This window comes from Bombina bombina, chromosome 6 (assembly GCF_027579735.1).
Source record: "Bombina bombina isolate aBomBom1 chromosome 6, aBomBom1.pri, whole genome shotgun sequence".
Taxonomy (NCBI): domain Eukaryota; kingdom Metazoa; phylum Chordata; class Amphibia; order Anura; family Bombinatoridae; genus Bombina; species Bombina bombina.
In genome coordinates, this window is record NC_069504.1 from 1002158320 (window position 1) to 1002176279 (window position 17960).

General features: G+C 35.5%; 1 protein-coding gene across 2 annotated transcripts in view; it reads right to left on the reverse strand.

Annotated features, from left to right (window-relative positions):
* Positions 1–1795: 1795 nt before the first annotated feature.
* Positions 1796–17960, reverse strand: part of LOC128664041 (LON peptidase N-terminal domain and RING finger protein 1) — a 127173-nt gene continuing 111008 nt past the window's right edge. For both annotated transcript variants that reach the window (XM_053718696.1, XM_053718695.1), the window contains exons 10-11: positions 14029–14341; positions 1796–11125 (exon numbers count right to left, since the gene is read on the reverse strand). In XM_053718696.1, coding sequence (XP_053574671.1) covers positions 10970–11125; positions 14029–14341 — 469 coding nt within the window. In that variant the 3' untranslated portion in view covers positions 1796–10969. The remainder of the gene's footprint in view (positions 11126–14028; positions 14342–17960) is intronic.

Genomic DNA, 17960 nt, shown 5'->3' on the forward strand with positions numbered 1-17960 from the left:
TATGAAGGGTAAGACTTTTAGGAGTACAGTTACTAAAGAAAGAGTACCGAATTAAGCACCATGGCAACTGTTGTACAGAATATATAGTATACCTTCAAGAATGTCGAATTTTTGAGGAACAGTATGTAGGCCAAACCACACAAAGTCTCAGATCTAGAATTGGAGAGCATAAAAGGGACATTATAAATTACAACAAAGATTCTAGTGTAGCCAGGCACTTTAATAGCATACATTTTTCTAATGAGCCTAAGATAGTGGTAAAGATCATAGATATTGCAGGGCTACCACCTAGGGGAGGAAATAAGAATACATTTTTAATGAAAAAGGAATTATACTGGATATAAACTTTTAAAACCAAGAGACCTTTGGGCATGAATAAGGAGTGGGATATGAGTTATTTTGTTGAGTAATGTCTTTAACGGGTCTTTTTCTCATATCCCCTTCTTATGTCCTCTTGATGTCCTCTTGATTTCCTTTTTTATGTTCTCTTTATGCCCTTTATATGCCCTCCTTATGCATTTTCTATGCCTTCTTTAGGTGAATATGCCGTAACTATACCGTATTAATCTCATTTTTATGCTTTCATTTTGTCCTTCTTTTATACTTAAGAGTAAATTGTAGTTCATAATCTGATATAGTTCTTTTGTGCACATATATATTGATGTTCATGCTTAAGACATAATGATTTAAATTTTTAACAATAGTCTATGTCTTTTCGCGCTTTTGTACTATTGAATTGAATATTGTCTTAAGAATATATGATGGTGTTTAATGCGCAATTATTTTAGATGGATCGTTTGATCTATCGATAAAATAAGTGAACTTAATTCCTATTTCAAAGTTCAGAATTATAATGTTTGCACGAGAAGACCATTGTATATATATTAACATTAATTTATGCATATATGCACTTAGCTTGAGCTCCACGCAATGGATACCAAGAAAAACTGCCATTGTAAATTACCACAGTATCTGTGATTGTCTGACGTTTTCTCTTATTTGTCTTAAAAGGTATTGTGCAGAATACATTTGTGAAACATTGATTTCCTAATAATCGAATGGTGATTATGTTTAGCACATGCCTAAATTTCACTTAATAAAAAAAATATTCTTTGTTATTAATTTTAACTAGTTACCTTTTTTAAAAACAATGTTTCCCTTCCTGGTGGCTTAGATTATTGGTAATCAGCATGATTAAGTGCCGTCAGGCACGAAATGCTTAAGGATTGTCCGATTTGTCCTCTATGTGCTGGAGTGTGTTATTTTAATATGGATCAACAATAAAGTTTTGGGGGGGGGGGGAAATTTCACCGGAGTGCTGCCTTTTGCTTTTCCCTACTTGCCTTTTGCGGCTGGCTAGGCCGCTGGTATGCACCACGCTACAGTGCTTTGCAGCACGGCATGTACCGTGTCGTAGCAGTACCGACACCAACAAACCAATCGAGAGGAGACTGTATCTGGACATAGAGCAGCGTCGTGGAAAGTTTGTTACATAACCTCACCTGAGCTTAGTGCTTAGAGGATTTGTCCCCTAATAACTACACTCACTACAGAAGGTTTAGTTTACACCATGTTGTCAGATTGCTTTAAAGGCAGTTATGAATATTTTTATTTGTAAATTGCAAGATCTATCAATGAATGGTAACTCCTTGATTCCAATAAACATGCCGATCACTGGATACTGAGATGTGCACACCTGGATACAATGGTCTTAGTAAATCTAAACCTACAATTGTCTCTTAGTAAATCTAAACCTTTGCCTATTTAAAAACAATAAGAAGCAAACATCCGTGCAAACAATCTAAACATATTTTAATACATAATAAAAATAAAACAGAGAGCAGGAGAAGAGCAATAATTAACAAACAAATGACAGACAGCAAAGATTTCATATAGTAACGTATAAGATTCAAAAGAAATAATCAGTTCTTACATTATTTTGAACTTAAATGGACATAAAGCTGTAATAGGAAAATGCTCTAAAGTGCAAGAGTATTTTCATGTAGCACTATTGCTTGTTTATATATCTATGTGTTTAACCGCTGCAAAAAGACTAAACACAGTCAACGTTAGCGCGCCAATACATTGCCTATACTGAGCTGAATATGGTAACTGATTGGCTGCTATACACATACAGAGCCCCTGATTGGCTCAGCGACATGATTAGCTTTGGACCATTAGAGCGTTGCCGGTCAAGTGCTATGGCAATGGTTAAACACATAAGTAAAGGCAAACCATTGTACAAAACGAAAGTGCTCTTATACATTACAGCATTTTCTAACTGTGACTTTATGTCCCTTTAAATGTGCAAAACTGCATTTTTTTTTTTTTACTGTTAATGTATTGCTTGAAAAATCAACACATGCAACACATTTAGTTCCCTGTATCATAGTTCAGCCTCACTGCCTGCGCTATACATCTCAGCTGACAAGCACAGACAACAACAGGTGTAGCAAACTGTATATGTCACATAATCAAACAATAGCATTCATCGAGAGAAGACAATATATTTCAGGATTTTAAAGGCAAGTATTGCAGAGCAGCATTTCGCTTATCGCTCACCAAAAATCAGTACTAAAATCTCAGAATAATTTGAAAAACGTCTCTAGAAAATGTCTCTCTTGATGCCCAGTAAATGCAGCACTGGTACTAGTAGAAAAATATCTCACACTGTTGCAAGAAGCCGTGATTTAGTTCTACACCATCCGTTGCTTTCATTCCATTCACAGATCCAAGTTGACAATGTGAAAAGGCAAAAAAATTAGACAAGAGTGACTTTATATAAGAAGTTCAGCTGTACTTTGATATCATTCTCAGATTAAAGGAAACATCTGTAATAGTTATCAAGGTCCATTTAGCAGACATATTTGAACTCATGTTCCTTTAATAAATATATTCAGGTGTGTCAAGTTTTCGATCTATATGTTCCATCAAACATTTCACTTTCTTTATTTGCAACCTCCCAGTGAATTATTTCAAGGACAAGAAATCAGGTTTGCTTGGAAACAGTCTATTTTACGAAAAAAATCATCAATATTCTCATATTTCTGCTCCAGTTGGTATTACAACTTACAATTTGTAGCATATTTTGGGGAGTACTAAAATAGGATGAAAATGTATTCTCAAATTAGTTTTGCAGCGCTTTTGACATCATCATTTAGTACAAGGCTGTAAACTATGACTAAAAACCCCTGCTTAGAGGCACACAAAACCAGGCCCTGCTCAGAGATGTTGTACTTAAACAGAAGTATACAGTAAATTTGTTATCTAATGTATTAACACCTCAGATTATATCTATCTATCTATCTACTCCAATTATCAGTAACTACTCTATAGTCTATCAACTAAATACACATACATTATTTCTGCATGATGAGGAACACAACTTAAAGGACCAGTCAACACATTAGATTTGCATAATCAACAAATGCAAGATAACAAGACAATGCAATAGCACTTAGTCTGAACTTCAAATGAGTAGTAGATTTTTTTTTTATATAACAAATTTCAAAGCTATGTCTATTTCCACTCCCCTTGTACCATGTGATAGCAATCAGCCAATCACAAATGCATATACGTATAGTCTGTGAATTCTTGATCATGCTCAGTAGGAGCTGGTGACTCAAAAATTGTGAATATAAAAGACTGTGCACATTTTTTTTAATGGAAGTAAATTGGAAAGTTGTTTAAAATTACATGCTGTATCTGAATCATGAAAATTTAATTTAACCTGAGTGCCCCTTTAAGAGGAATCAGATATTTTTAGCTTATATGTAAGAAAATATCTTCAAACTGAAACAGATTTTTTTTCTTAGGTAGATCTGATATTTTCCCCCCAGCAATATGCATACTAGTCCAGAAACAGTGCCATATCTCCCATAAGAAAACAGGCAACTGCATAGGACTTTTCTAAAAAAAAACAACTTTGTTATATACAGGTAATCGACCTGCTTTGCACATGGCTGCTCTGCACAAACATTCTGAACCTGGTGAATATGCAGACTCTTCGTGAGCAGATATATGTTTATTGGCTGTAGAAAATAAGTTCACATGTAGTAGCTTGAAAAGTAAGGCAGCTTAATATTTAACCTCTGCTTAAAGGGATAGTCTAGTCAAAATTTTAAATGTAAGGATTCTGATAGAGCATGCAATTTTAATTCTGATAGAGCATGCAATTTTAAGCAACTTTCTAATTTACTCCTATTTTCAATTGTTCTTCATTCTCTTTGTATCTTTTTTTAAAAAAGCAAGAATATAAGCTTAGGAGCCGGCCCATTTTTGGTTCAGCACCTGGGTAGAGCTTGCTGATGTGTGTCTAAATGTAACCTGCAATCAGCAAGCGCTACCCAGGTCCTGAACCAAAAATGGGCCGGCTTCTGAGCTTATATTGCTGCTTTCTCAAATAAAGTAAATTAGAAAGTTGCTTAAAATTGCATGCCCTATCTGAATCATGAAAGTTTAATTTTGACTAGACTATTCCTTTAAGGGCAACCACAGAATAGATCTAGACCTAGCAGTCACATATCTGCAACATGTTTAAAGTTAAAGGGACATAATACTCATATGCTAAATCACTTAAAACTGATGAAGTATAACTGTAAAAAACAGACAGGAAAATATCACCTGAGAATCTGTATGTAAAAAAGAAAGATATTTTACCTCACAATTTCATCAGCTCACCAGAGTAAGTTCTGTGTAAAAAGTTATACTTCCGCTGATGTCCAGCTGCAGGTAAAAAAAAAAATGAAGAAATGAACAGCAGCCAATCAACAGTGCTGAGGTCATGAACTCTTTTACTGTGATCTCATGAGATTTCACTTACCTCTCATGAGATTTTATAGTAAACGTCCTTAAACTGAATAGGAAAATAATATGAGTGTGCACGAAGCTCACTCCCTTGCCTGACATACTGATTTGCTGCTTAAAGTCCTTTACAATGGGGTGTGAATACTTAGGACATTTTGAGGTAAAATATCTTTCTTTTTTACATAGAGATGTTCAGGTGATATTTTCTAGTCAGCGTTTTACAGCTATGCTGCATCACTTTCAAGTGTTTCAACATTTGTTATCATGGCCCTTTAAAGGGACATTAAACACTTTGAGATGGTAATATAAAATGATAAATTGTATATATAAAACAACTTTGCAATATACTTTCATTATTTATTTTTTCCTATTTGCCTGTAATTCCATTCTGAAATTGTGAGCTTTTCAGTTCCTGTTAGAAATGGAAGTGCAGAACACTGTTAAATCCAGCACAACCATTGGCTGCACACTCTAATGACCTATGTATAACTGTCCCTAATTGGCCACAGCAGAGAAGGTAACACAAGTTACAACATGGCAGCTCCCAGTGTTTTATAGACACTAAAATTTTACACTTTTGTTTTCACTTTTTAAACAACTAATGAAACTTTAAAAAATACATCTACTTGTTAGTCATGGACTAATCTTTTCTTTGACTGCATCATTCTATCTAGCATGTATTTAGTGCTTAATGTCCCTTTAATGATCTCACCATGTAATCTAAATCAGCTGTGATTTTGAGACTCTTGGGGAAAAGACTCAAGCTCCAGACAGACAAGTTCTCAAGCAGAGAACCTGCCCACCTGAAACCTACACTTCTAATGCAACTTCACTTGGTGAGATTTAGGACTGCACAAGAACTCTTCATACTGTCAATCACCTTGACCTTGCTCATTTGGAGTGATTTATCTCCACTACCTCAGAGGTGGTGAAAAGGATAAAAAGCAAGAACTCGTGAGATCCTGCATAACAGGAGCTGTGAATGCAGCTTGATACATTTTCCATTCTGCTTTACCTAAATGTGTAACTTCAAATATGTAAACTGATTTCCATTAATATAAGATGTAATGGCTCTTTTAAATCTACCTATATACACATTTTATTCTACCTGAGACTGTATATAAAATCCTCTTTTCTATTTACTTGTAGTGGTGGCATGAGATGTATTATGTCTTATACTGCAGTGTATTGATTAGACTGAAACCCTGCATGCAACTTTATCAAACCACACTCACATATTATTTACTGAAATGCAACACTATCAGTTGCTGCTAAACTAACTTGTATCATTGATAAAGCAATGGAGTGTTAGACCTTTGCAAGATTATGTAAAACTAGAAGATAAACTATAAAAGCTTCAAATAACGTTAAAATATTAAAATACCTTCCTTATAAGCATACTCTCTTGCTATTATTGAAAAAACTTACGGTGGATCTTTAAACAGCAGTAAATAATACATAAAACGTACTGAGGAAAAAGCTATTATTTGGAGTGAATAGTTGTGGAGAAATGTGCAACCAGTACACTCATTAGTAGGGTTACCAGCTGCTCTCCACAGGAATACTAGCGCTGCGGAATCTGTTGGCGCTCTACAAATAACCAATAATAATAATAGGAAGCACACAGTTGACCTGGGCAAAGAGTCTTGATCTGGCATCAGATCTTACCCCATAGCCTACAGCACCTATCAGTTATATGCCCACAGATCAGAACTACATCCCTATACCCAATGAGTCATAAGTCAAATTTAGGTCTCAGCAGTTAAATGTCCAGTAGCTTTACAAATATATAGCTATTTGAAATACTGGAGTTTCCAGTTAAATATTGAAAAACTGTTTAGGGTAAATAAAGCTTTACTTTATTAATGTTAACAGTAACCCAATGTTGCTTCATTGGATTGTTTATATTAACTGGTAGTTGTGGGAAAATCAGACCCCCTTTATTTTTATTTTATGACTCGAGTACAGATCAATTTGCCAAATCTATAGAGGATGACCATTTAGATGGGAGAATTGATTGACTTGACCAAATAACTGTTTCACTATTTAAAGGGACAATTCAATAAAGTCAAAACTGTTGGAACTTTGACAGACCGGTTTATATTCTGCTAACTCAACAGCATAACACTTTCATTATTTACTAGTTAAATAATAAAATTAAGATATTCATCTTAACTCTGCAATCTTACTTCCGCATCCACAACAACCTATCCTGTGCAGACGGCATTCATTATGAATTGAACTGTAAGCATTAGAGAGGATGGAGTGAGTACAGCCAGAGAGCAAACAGACAAGATGGCCAGGGGAAGCCTTTCCTATAAGAAAATTAATGAATGCAAGAAACGTTGCGTTATTTATAACCCCCTATAGCGCCGCTATTACAAGTTTTTCAAAACCCAACTTGTGCGTTTGATATGGTGCTTTTAAACTCCATACCGCACCAAATACAAGTGCTGTTTTGACGTGCTCGTGCACGCTTTCCCTATAGACATCAATGGGGACTTCGCCGCAGGGATGAAGATTGAAGAGGCCATCTGGATGAATACTTCTCGCCGCCTGGATGAAGATCGTTCAAGCGAGACTTCAAAAACTGTAAGTGGATCTTCGGGGGTTAGTGATAGGTTTTTTTAATTATTTTTTTTTTAGTTTAGGGTTTGGGCTTGTAAAAGAGCTAAATGCCTATCCAAATACCCTTTTCTGGGCAATGTGTAGCTTAGGTTTTTTTTAGAGTTATTTTTTTTACTTTGGGGGTTGGTTGGGTTTTGGGTTTTACTGTGTTGTATTTTTTTTTTTTTCAGGTAAAAGAGCTGTTTAACTTAGGGCAATGCCCTACAAAAAGCCCGTTTAAGGGCTATTGGTAGTTTATTGTATGCTAGGGTTTTTTTCTTATTTTGTGTGGATTTTTTTTATTTTGATAGGGCTATTAAATTAGGTGTAATTCTTTTTTATTTTTGATAATTTTGTTTTTTATTTTTTGTAATTTAGTGTTTATTTTTTCCAATTTAGAGTTTATTTTTTGTAATTTAGTCTTTTATTTTTTGTATTTATATACTTTGTAATTTTTAGAGTAGTGTTAGGATTTTTTTAATGTGTAGTTTAGTTTTATTTAATTGGTAGTTAGTTTAATTTTAGTTTAATAATGATATTAGTTTAATTGTTAGTTTAAACTTATTTTTTGTAATTTTACAGGTAAGTTTTAATTTAATTTAAGATAGGGAAATTGTAATTTTAATCTAAAGTTAGGGGGGCGTTAGGTTTAGGGGTTAGTAGTTTAATTTAGTTTATTGCTATGTGGGGGGCTTTCAGTTTAGGGGTTAATAGTTTACTTTAGTATAATTCATTGTGGGGGCTTGCGGTTTAGGAATTAATAGGTTTATTTTAGTGGCAACGGTGTAGGGCTTAATAATTTTAGTATAGTGGGGTGATGTGGGCAGACGGCAGATTAGGGGTTAATTATACTTAAATAGTGTTTGCGATGCTGGAGGCCGGCAGTTTAGGGGTTAATAAGTTTATTATAGTGGTTACTATGTCGGGGACCGGCGGAATAGGGGTTAATAAATTGTATTAGTGGCGGCGATGCCGGGAGCGGCAGATTAGAGGTTAATAAATTTAATATAGTGTTTGAGATGCGGGAGGGCCTCCGTTTAGGGGTTAATAGGTAGTTTATAGTTGTTTAGTGTACTTTATAGCAGTTTAGTTTTGAGTTTTATGTTACAGATTTGTAGCGTAAAACTCATAAATACTGCTTTTAGATTGCGTTTCGGATCTCGTCGTTTTAAGCTGTAACGCAGGGTTTTTAGCCTCACCGCAAAACTCGTAATGGCAGCGCTATGAGAATCCCATGAAAAAATTTCATTTTTACGAGTGCGGTACTGACGTTGCGTTACAGGCTAAAAGGCTTGCGGTACACCTATACCGACAAGACTTGTAATGGCTGCAGTGCTGTTTTAACGCACAACTCGTAATCTAGCTGTATGTGTTTTGTATTGAATTGAGTTTATATTGAACATGAGCTTATGATACTAAAGAGAAAATAAATATATTTATATTGTATGTCTGAAGAAAGCAGACAATATGAAAGAAACGCAGGTTCTTTAAAGTGAATAAAATAAAATCCAATTTTATTAAAGCATTCTTAAAATACATCATCAATACATAATCATAGCCTATGTAAGCTGAAACATGTAAGCCAATCGATGCTATGCCTGCTTGTTTGGATGTATCCTGGGACTGATGTACCCTTATTTTAAGAATGCTTTAATAAAATTGGATTCTATTTTATTTTGTTCTCCATTTTTGCAATTTAATCTGAATATTGTGGGCTTTCCAATTCATGTAAACATAGAAGTGCAGACACAGCTATATTCCACACAGTCATTGGTTGCACACTCTAGTAAGCCATTTATAACCATTCCTAATTGGCCTTAGTGTAACCTAAGTTACAATATGGCGGCGCCAACTGCTTTATAGACATTAACTTTACCCTTCATTTTTTTTTAATGTCTCTTTTAAATCGCATGCTCTATCTGAATCATGAAAGAAAAATGTTGGGTTTCATATCCCGTTAAGTGTTTACAATACTCCCTGTAAGCTAATCATACCCTTCTTTTAAGAATGCTTTAATAAAATTGGATTTTACTTTATTCACGTTGAATAACCACTGTTTCTTTCATATTGCCTTCCTTTCCAGCTGGCTCTTTAAATTAACTGCTTGTGTTGTGAAGTGGAGCAGGTATCTGGAACTGCAGCACGACTGATTGGATAGATCAACTTGATTGGCTGTAGCCACACTACAGGGGGAGGAAGAGCCTGAGCTTGCCACAGGTCTACACGGACGCCCGCCACAGCTGAAGCTGGTTACAGGTCGACATGGGCGCCCGCCACAGCTGAAGCTGGTTACAGGTCGACATGGGCGCCCGCCACAGCTGAAGCTGGTTACAGGTCGACATGGGCGCCTGCCAGAGCTGAAGCTGGTTACAGGTCGACATGGGCGCCTGCCACAGCTGAAGCTAGTTACAGGTCTATATGGACGCCCGCCACAGCTGAAGCTGGTTACAGCTCGACATCGCCACAGCTGAAGCTGGTTACAGGTCTACACGGACGCACGCCACAGCTGAAGCTGGTTACAGGTAGACATGGGCGCTGACAGCAGGAGGAGGATCACAGAGGGATCCGCTACTGCCTGGATAGGCACAGGGACTGCACTGTTGTAATAAGGTACCAGCATTGGGACAGAGGCTAGTGGACTATTGGGCAGCAGGTTTACATATATTCCCCATAGACATTGTTACACTACAGATACCTTGCTTTCTATTTGATAAATTATTGCAATCTGTTATATGGAGTGTATGGTTTTCTGACTGTGAAGAAAGCAGAAACATGTAAGAAAATATTGAAATATATGCATAATATTGTACCACTCTGGACTCATAGAGCAATGCTGGTCCCGACAGTACTTCTACTATGTGTTTAAACTCTTTGCAGGGATTAAACACATAAAGGTGCAGAACCTTAGAGCATGTCATTTTTCAACTATAATTGCTCTTCAAATTGAACCAATTCAATCAAAAACAGCTTCATAAAATCAGTTTCAAACTGGAGAAGTATATGACATCAGAAACACAAGCACATTTTCATCATGGCAAGGAGTGAAAAAAGAACCAGGAGCAAATAAAGTACTGATGAGACAAAGTCTACACAGTTTGAAACATAAACATTGCCCCAGAAAACAATCATACCAAGAACCCAGCAAGTTTAACAAGGCAGGGATATGCTACACTCCGCTGTCTATATGTTACATTTACATTAATTCATTTGAATTAACTGAAGTCAACACTCATTCTATAAACCAGAATGATCACTTTAAGAAACGTGTTCCCAGTTGTAAGTCCTGAAAGTTTTCAATGAATTAAAAGAAAACTGAACATAAGGAATGGCTTCTTTAGCTTGTTGTAGATCATTTGATTTTCCTTCTTTGCTTCACATTTATTCAAGAATTCCCATAAAAGCATATTTCAGTCTGTCCCAATTGATAGTAGTAAGATTGAGTAAGCGGTTTTCATCCCTTATATGTATGCTTTGGCACATGGACGGCAGTCGGAGGCAAATGTGTGATTCATTGTGCTTTGTTTTTGTTTTTTAAATTAAGGATTTGTTGGGCTACTTAGGAACGACTTTGCAGAAAAACAGTTAGAATGTGCTGCAACTGCAAAAGCCTTTCTTTCAATGATGTCAGCGAAAAAATCAGCAGTTGATAGGATGGGTCCAAGGGCAGGATAGACAGAATCCACCAGCACCAAGACGGACCATCTGGGGAGGCCTGAGAAAGCAAGAGACAGAATGATTAGCTTACAGGGCGTATTGTAAACACTTAACAGGATATGAAACCCAAATATTTTCTTCCATGATTCAGATAGAGCATGCGATTTAAAAGGGACATTAAGCACTAAATAAACCATTGCTTGAATTATGTATTCAGAGCTAAGATTAGTCTGATAATAATGTGTTTAACAATTATATTAGTTGTTAAATATTAAAAAAAAATGAAGGGTAAAGTTAATGTCCATAAAGCAGTTGGCGCCGCCATATTGTAACTTAGGTTACACTGAGACCAATTAGGAATGGTTATAAATGGCTTACTAGAGTGTGTAACCAATGACTGTGTGGAATAAAGCTGTGTTTGCACTTCCATGTTTTACATGAATTGGAAAGCCCACAATATTCAGATTAAATTGCAGCAAAGGAGAACAAAATAAATAATAAAAGAACATTGCAAAGTTGTTTTACTGATTGTAATTAAACAATGCATATTAATATTTTGAGGTGTTTAATGTCCCTTTAAATAACTTTCTATATTTTACTTCTATTATCAATTCTTCTCCGTTCTCTTGGTATCTGTTGTTGAAAAGCAGGGATGTATGCTTAGGAGCTGGACTATTTCTGGAACACTATATTGCAGCAGTTTTGCAAGAGCACTAGACGGCAGCACTATTACCTGTCATGTAGCGCTCCAGATGCCTACCAAGGTATTGCTATATAGAATATCATGGGAACAATATATAATTTTGATTATATATATATTTTATAATTAATATAACGGGAGACTTTTTTAAATGGTATCCTCTTTCTGAATCGCATAAGAAAATGTTTGGGTTTCAATAAAGAACCACATTTAAAAAAAGTCTATCTTGTTAAAGATACCTGGAAAAAAAACATTATAAATAATAAAATATATTTGTATAAATAGTTTACATGAACATTTAAAGCTATAGAACAGCAGGGCATGCATGTTTGTACACAGCATACTCCAGTATAAATCATCTTTGGATGAAACAATTTTTTTGTATTGGTTAAAACAGCCAAAAAGAAGCCCTTTATTAACATAAAAGCAACCATTAAAATGGTAAAAAAAACAAGACAAAAACTAATACATGAAAATATATTTGAAAGCATCCAGGAAAACAACACCTTTAATGAATACAAAAAATGATAACTACACAACAGAACTGAGAGCCTATATGCAAGAATTCCTATGACAATTCAGCATCATATATGGGCAAAATTAAAATATGGCTTTATATTATTTTTGTTGTATAGATGAATTGGTATTGCCTGGATGAGTTCAAGCTGACTGAGAACAGGACAGTTTTCAAAACATATACGCAGGCGCAAGGCAGGATTGCTGTAACATTTTATGGGATATTGTTCTGAAAAAAAAAATCTACAATGCGTAACAAAGAGCGGCATTAAATAGATTTTTGCATAAAAAACGTTAAATAAAACAAAGACAAAAGAAAGTTGACAGTTTCAGTTTTGTATGCAAAGTACAACTGTATTCGCTACAATATACACAGTGCATGACTGTTGTAAGAGAGGATAAGATGGTGTATTACCAACTGAGTCAGTGCTTTGGCGCTACACATCTATTTTAATCACACCCAGATCATTAAAAACAGATATAAAGCAATAACTTATGATCTGCTATTTGGGGAAAGTGTCCCCTCTGAGTCTTTAAGTATGCTATTTTGGTTTAGCTAACATTTTCCAGTCATTTGCTTGCAAGCACCTGGCGGCTTTTAATGGAATAAGGCATCAATCTCTCTTCCAAGCCTGACAGTGTGGGCAGGGAGAGGGGCCGCAGGGGGCATACAGGGAGTACTTTCACACCATGCCTGGCACTCATTGCACAGACTTCTACTATTAACCCTGCTACTGCTGAGGAGAAATCAAACTTATTTATAAAAAAACAGATATTACATATTTTTCTTTGTTACATCAAAAAAATTTTATCATTTCTTTATCATTTTTTGAGGCACTCATGTGTTGCAGTTATGAGAGTGTTACTTATCAGCCAATGAGAAATTTATCTCCAGGGATTAAACTGCTTTATCATACCACTCAAGTATTATTTTTAGTGCTTTTTCACATACACAATAGAACACTTTTGAGGGAAATGGCACTTTAATTCACTACTACATCTACTGATTACTTTTCTGGACCAAATTTGACTCTTGTATTAGATTTTTTAAATCATTTAATATCAATAATTTTAGTTTATATTTAAAGTGATGGTAAATCCTTGTGTTTTTTTGTTTTTTTTTAAAACAGTGCTATAAATAAAGGGGACTTGCAGTCATGAAGTATAAAAAACTTTATGCTGAGAGTGCCTTTATTTGCCTGCACAGTTATGCTGAGCTGAGCGCCAACGGCAAAGCGTTATTTTTTCAATAAGGTGACATTTCCACCACTTAACTAATAGCCATGTTAGCCAATTGGTACATTATTGTCTTTGAGGTGGAAACGTCACCTATTTGGGAAAATAGCGTTTTGTTGTTGGGGCGGCCAGAGCATAAATGTACAGGCAAATAAAGGTACTTTTAGCATAACGTTTTTTATACTTCATGACTGAACGTCCCATTTATTTATAGCACTAGTAAATCCTAGCGTTTTAAAAAAGCTAGCATTTACCATAATTTTTTTTTTCTTCAATGTGAATTTAGTGAGAATTTCAACTATATACTTAAATATAAACAGGTAATGTTAAGAACCACATTTTTGTATTACGTTTTCAAAATCCACCAAAACCACATATGCAATAAAGGATAACAACAATTTCATACTGAAACAACAACAAGTTCTAAATGATCACATATAGTACAGAAATTAATCAGTAACAGTTACAATCTCTTTGCTAAATTAGTATGGCCTCCATATCTCTCTTACCTGGATATCATCCTCTTTAGGTGGTAGGCTGGTGTGGTGCATGAAGATGCGTCTGGAAATGCTGCTTCGCTGCCCCGAGAAACACATTTCAAGTTGCTGATAGACAGTGTCATGTAAACGTTTCACCTCTTGCAGCTCCTCGCCTTCCATCCTCTTGTCTACTAGGTATTCTACCTCTGCTGTGTGGTAACCATCCAGCTGACCCCTTTGAAGAACTCTGAAACGTCTTCGACCAATTGTCTCTATCAGCGAGCGTCCATCTGGCAGATAATCCAAGTGTAAGATCTCCAGAATGCAGCCATAGTCTGAAAAACTGAGAGACCACAATATAAGGTCAATCATTTTCAAGGAAGTGTGAAGAAAAACAAGGGGTGGAAGAATAAAATGATTAAAGAGTGCAAGTGATGGAGAAAGAATGGAATTTACGTAGATGTGATGAGCAAACAGAAGAGAGCACTGCAGTCTCACCCTCATGTATCTCCTTTCAAATACATGTATCTACACTGATCACTACAGTGTGGCCTCTTGTGTATATACCTTGTTTGCAACCCCAACAACCTAATTGGTCAGAAAGTGCCAGGGCATAGTGAGCATAGGCTAATCATTATGATACCTGCTGATGTGATCAGTAACATCTGCTGAAGATCTGTGAAAGCCTAGTACCTTTTAACAATGAAAAACACAAGCTCTGCCATGAAATAGACACAACTAGGGATGGGCAAATGTGTTTATATTCGAATTTGAATGTTAGAACGAATGTTATTGTAGAAATTCAATTTACATAATCAAATGTTGATAAGAACGAAAATTCTAAAATATTCTATAATCGAATGCTAGTTACAGTTTTTGAATGTCACTCGAATGTTCATAATTAGATGGAATGTCTGCATTCAAAGTTTAGAATGTAACATTCGATTTTATACTATTCAGAAGTTCAATAGTTCATGTGGTAGGGAATTTAGAAAATAGATACACAATAGATACAAATATATTAATTCAAATGTTTCATTTCAAATATTGCATAATTTGAATACAGTATTACATTTAACGAAAGCATTAGAAATACTATTACAAATATATAAATTCTAATGGCTAGATTACAAGTTTTTTGTTTTGAGCTGTACGGTGCTAACAAGCAGTTTATGCTCACCGCTTACTTACAGACAGCGCTGGTATTACGGGTTTCTACAACCCAGACAAGAAGTGAGCGTTGAGCAAAATTCTGCTCCTTACCGCACTCCAATACCAGCGCTGCTTACGTTAGCGGTGAACTGGTGTAACGTGCTTGTGCACGATTTCCCCATAGGAATCGAGGAGAGCTGGCTGAAAAAAAGTCTAACATCTGCCAAAAAGCAGCGTAAAGCTCCTTAACGCAGCCCCATTGATTCCTATGGGGAAATCAAATTAATGTCTACACCTAACGCCCTAACATGAACCCCGAGTCTAAATACCCCTAATCTTACACTTATTAACCCCTAATCTGCCGCCCCCGACACCTACATTATAATTATTAACCCCTAATCTGCCGCTCTGGACACAGCCACCTCCTACATTACTTATGAACCCCTAATCTGCTGCCCCCAACATCGCCGACACCTACATTATATTTATTAACCCCTAATCTGCCACCCCCTATGTCGCCGCCACCTACCTACATTTCTTAACCCGTAATATGCCACCCCCAACATTGCCGCCACTATTCTAAATTTATTAACCCCTAAACCTATGTCTAACCCTAACACCCCCTAACTTAAATATAATTTAAATAAATATAAATAAAATTACTATAATTAACTAAATTATTCCTATTTAAAACTAAATACTTACCTATAAAATAAACCCTAAGCTAGCTACAATATGACTAATAGTTACATTGTATCTAGTTTAGGATTTATTTTTATTTTACAGGCAAGTTTGTATTTATTTTAACTAGGTAGAATAGTTACTAAATAGTTATTAACTATTTAATAAACTACCTAGCTTAAATAAATACAAAAGTACCTGTAAAATAAAACCTAACATAAGTTACAATAAAACCTAACACTACACTATAATTAAATTAATTCCCTAAACTAAATACAATTAAATAAAATTATCTAAAGTACAAAAAAAGCACTAAATTACAGAAAATAATAAACAAATTACAAGATTTTTAAACTAATTACACCTAATCTAATCCCCCTAACAAAATAAAAAAGCCCCCCCCCCCCCAAAATAAAAAAAGCCCTACCCTACACTAAATTACAAATAGCCCTTAAAAGGGGCTTTTGCGGGGCATTACCCCAAAGTAATCAGCTCTTTTACCTGTAAAAAAAATTACAAATCCCCCCAACATTAAAACCCACCACCCACACAACCAACCCTACTCTAAAACCCACCCAATACCCCCTTAAAAAAACCTAACACTAACCCCTTGAAGATCATCTTACCGGGAGAAGTCTTCACCCAACCGGGCCGAAGTCCTCAACGAAGCCGGGAGAAGTCTTCATCCAAGCTGGGCGAAGTGGTCCTCCAGACGGGCAGAAGTCTTCATCCAGACGGCATCTTCTATCTTCATCCATCCGGCTCGGAGCAGGTCCATCTTCAAGACATCCGACGCAGAGCATCCTCTCCAATCGACGGCTAACACAGAATGAAGGTACCTTTAAGTGACGTCATCCAAGATGGCGTCCCTTCAATTCCGATTGGCTGATAGAATTCTATCAGCCAATCGGAATTAAGGTAGAAAAAATCCTATTGGCTGATGCAATCATCCAATAGGATTGAAGTTCAATCCTATTGGCTGATCCAATCAGCCAATAGGATTGAGCTCACATTGTGTTATGAGTGAAAAAGCTTCATAACGATGCTTTTTCACTACCGCTGGTATAACGAGTCTTGCAGGTATATCTGTACCACACACTTTTTTGGCCATAACTCAACGTAACTACCGCAGCTTTTTCCTTTTTCAATGGGACTTCCATAGCGCCGGTATTACGAGTTTGCCTGTAAGGCCAAAAAGTGAGCGGTACAGCCCATAACTACAAGATCTGTACCGTAAACTGAAAGTCAGTAGTTATGGCTTTTATTTTACAAAGCCGTAACATATCTCTCTTAAAGTATTAAAGTGCTAAAAAGTACACTAACAGCCATAAACTACCTATTAACCCCTAAACTGCCAAACTAAAATAAAATTATTAACCCCTAATCTGCCACTCCGGACATCGCCGCCCCTATAATAAACATATTAACCCCTAAACCGCCGTACTCCCGCATTGCAAACACTAGTTAAAAATTATTAACCCCTAATCTGATGTCCCTAACATCGCCGCAACCTACATTACTGTTATTAACCCCTAATCTGCTCCACCCAAAATCGCTACCACTATACTAAAGTTATTAACCCCTAAACCTAACCCTAAGTCTAACCCTAACCCTAACGTAACCCTAACATCCACTAACTTTAACATAATTTAAATTATTCCAAATAAAAATTACAATTAATACATAAATTATTCCTATTTAAAACTAAATAAATACTTACCTGTAAAATAAAACCTAAGCTAGCTACAATATAACTAATAGTTATATTGTATTTAGATTATGTTTTATTTTTATTTCACAGGTAAGTTTGTATTTATTTTAACTAGGTAGACTAGTTACTAAATAGTTATTAACTATTTACTAGCTATCTAGTTAAATTAAATACAAATGTACCTGTAAAATAAAACCTAACCTGTCTTACACTAACACCTATATTACACTACAATTAAATCAATTACATTAATTAAATACAATTAACTAAAAAATTAAAAAAATAAACACTAAATTACACAAAAGAAAAAAGAAATTATCAAATATTTAAACTAATTACACCTAATCTAATAGCCCTATCAAAATAAAAAAAGGTTTTTTTTTATTTTGATAGGGCTATTAGATTAGGTGTAATTAGA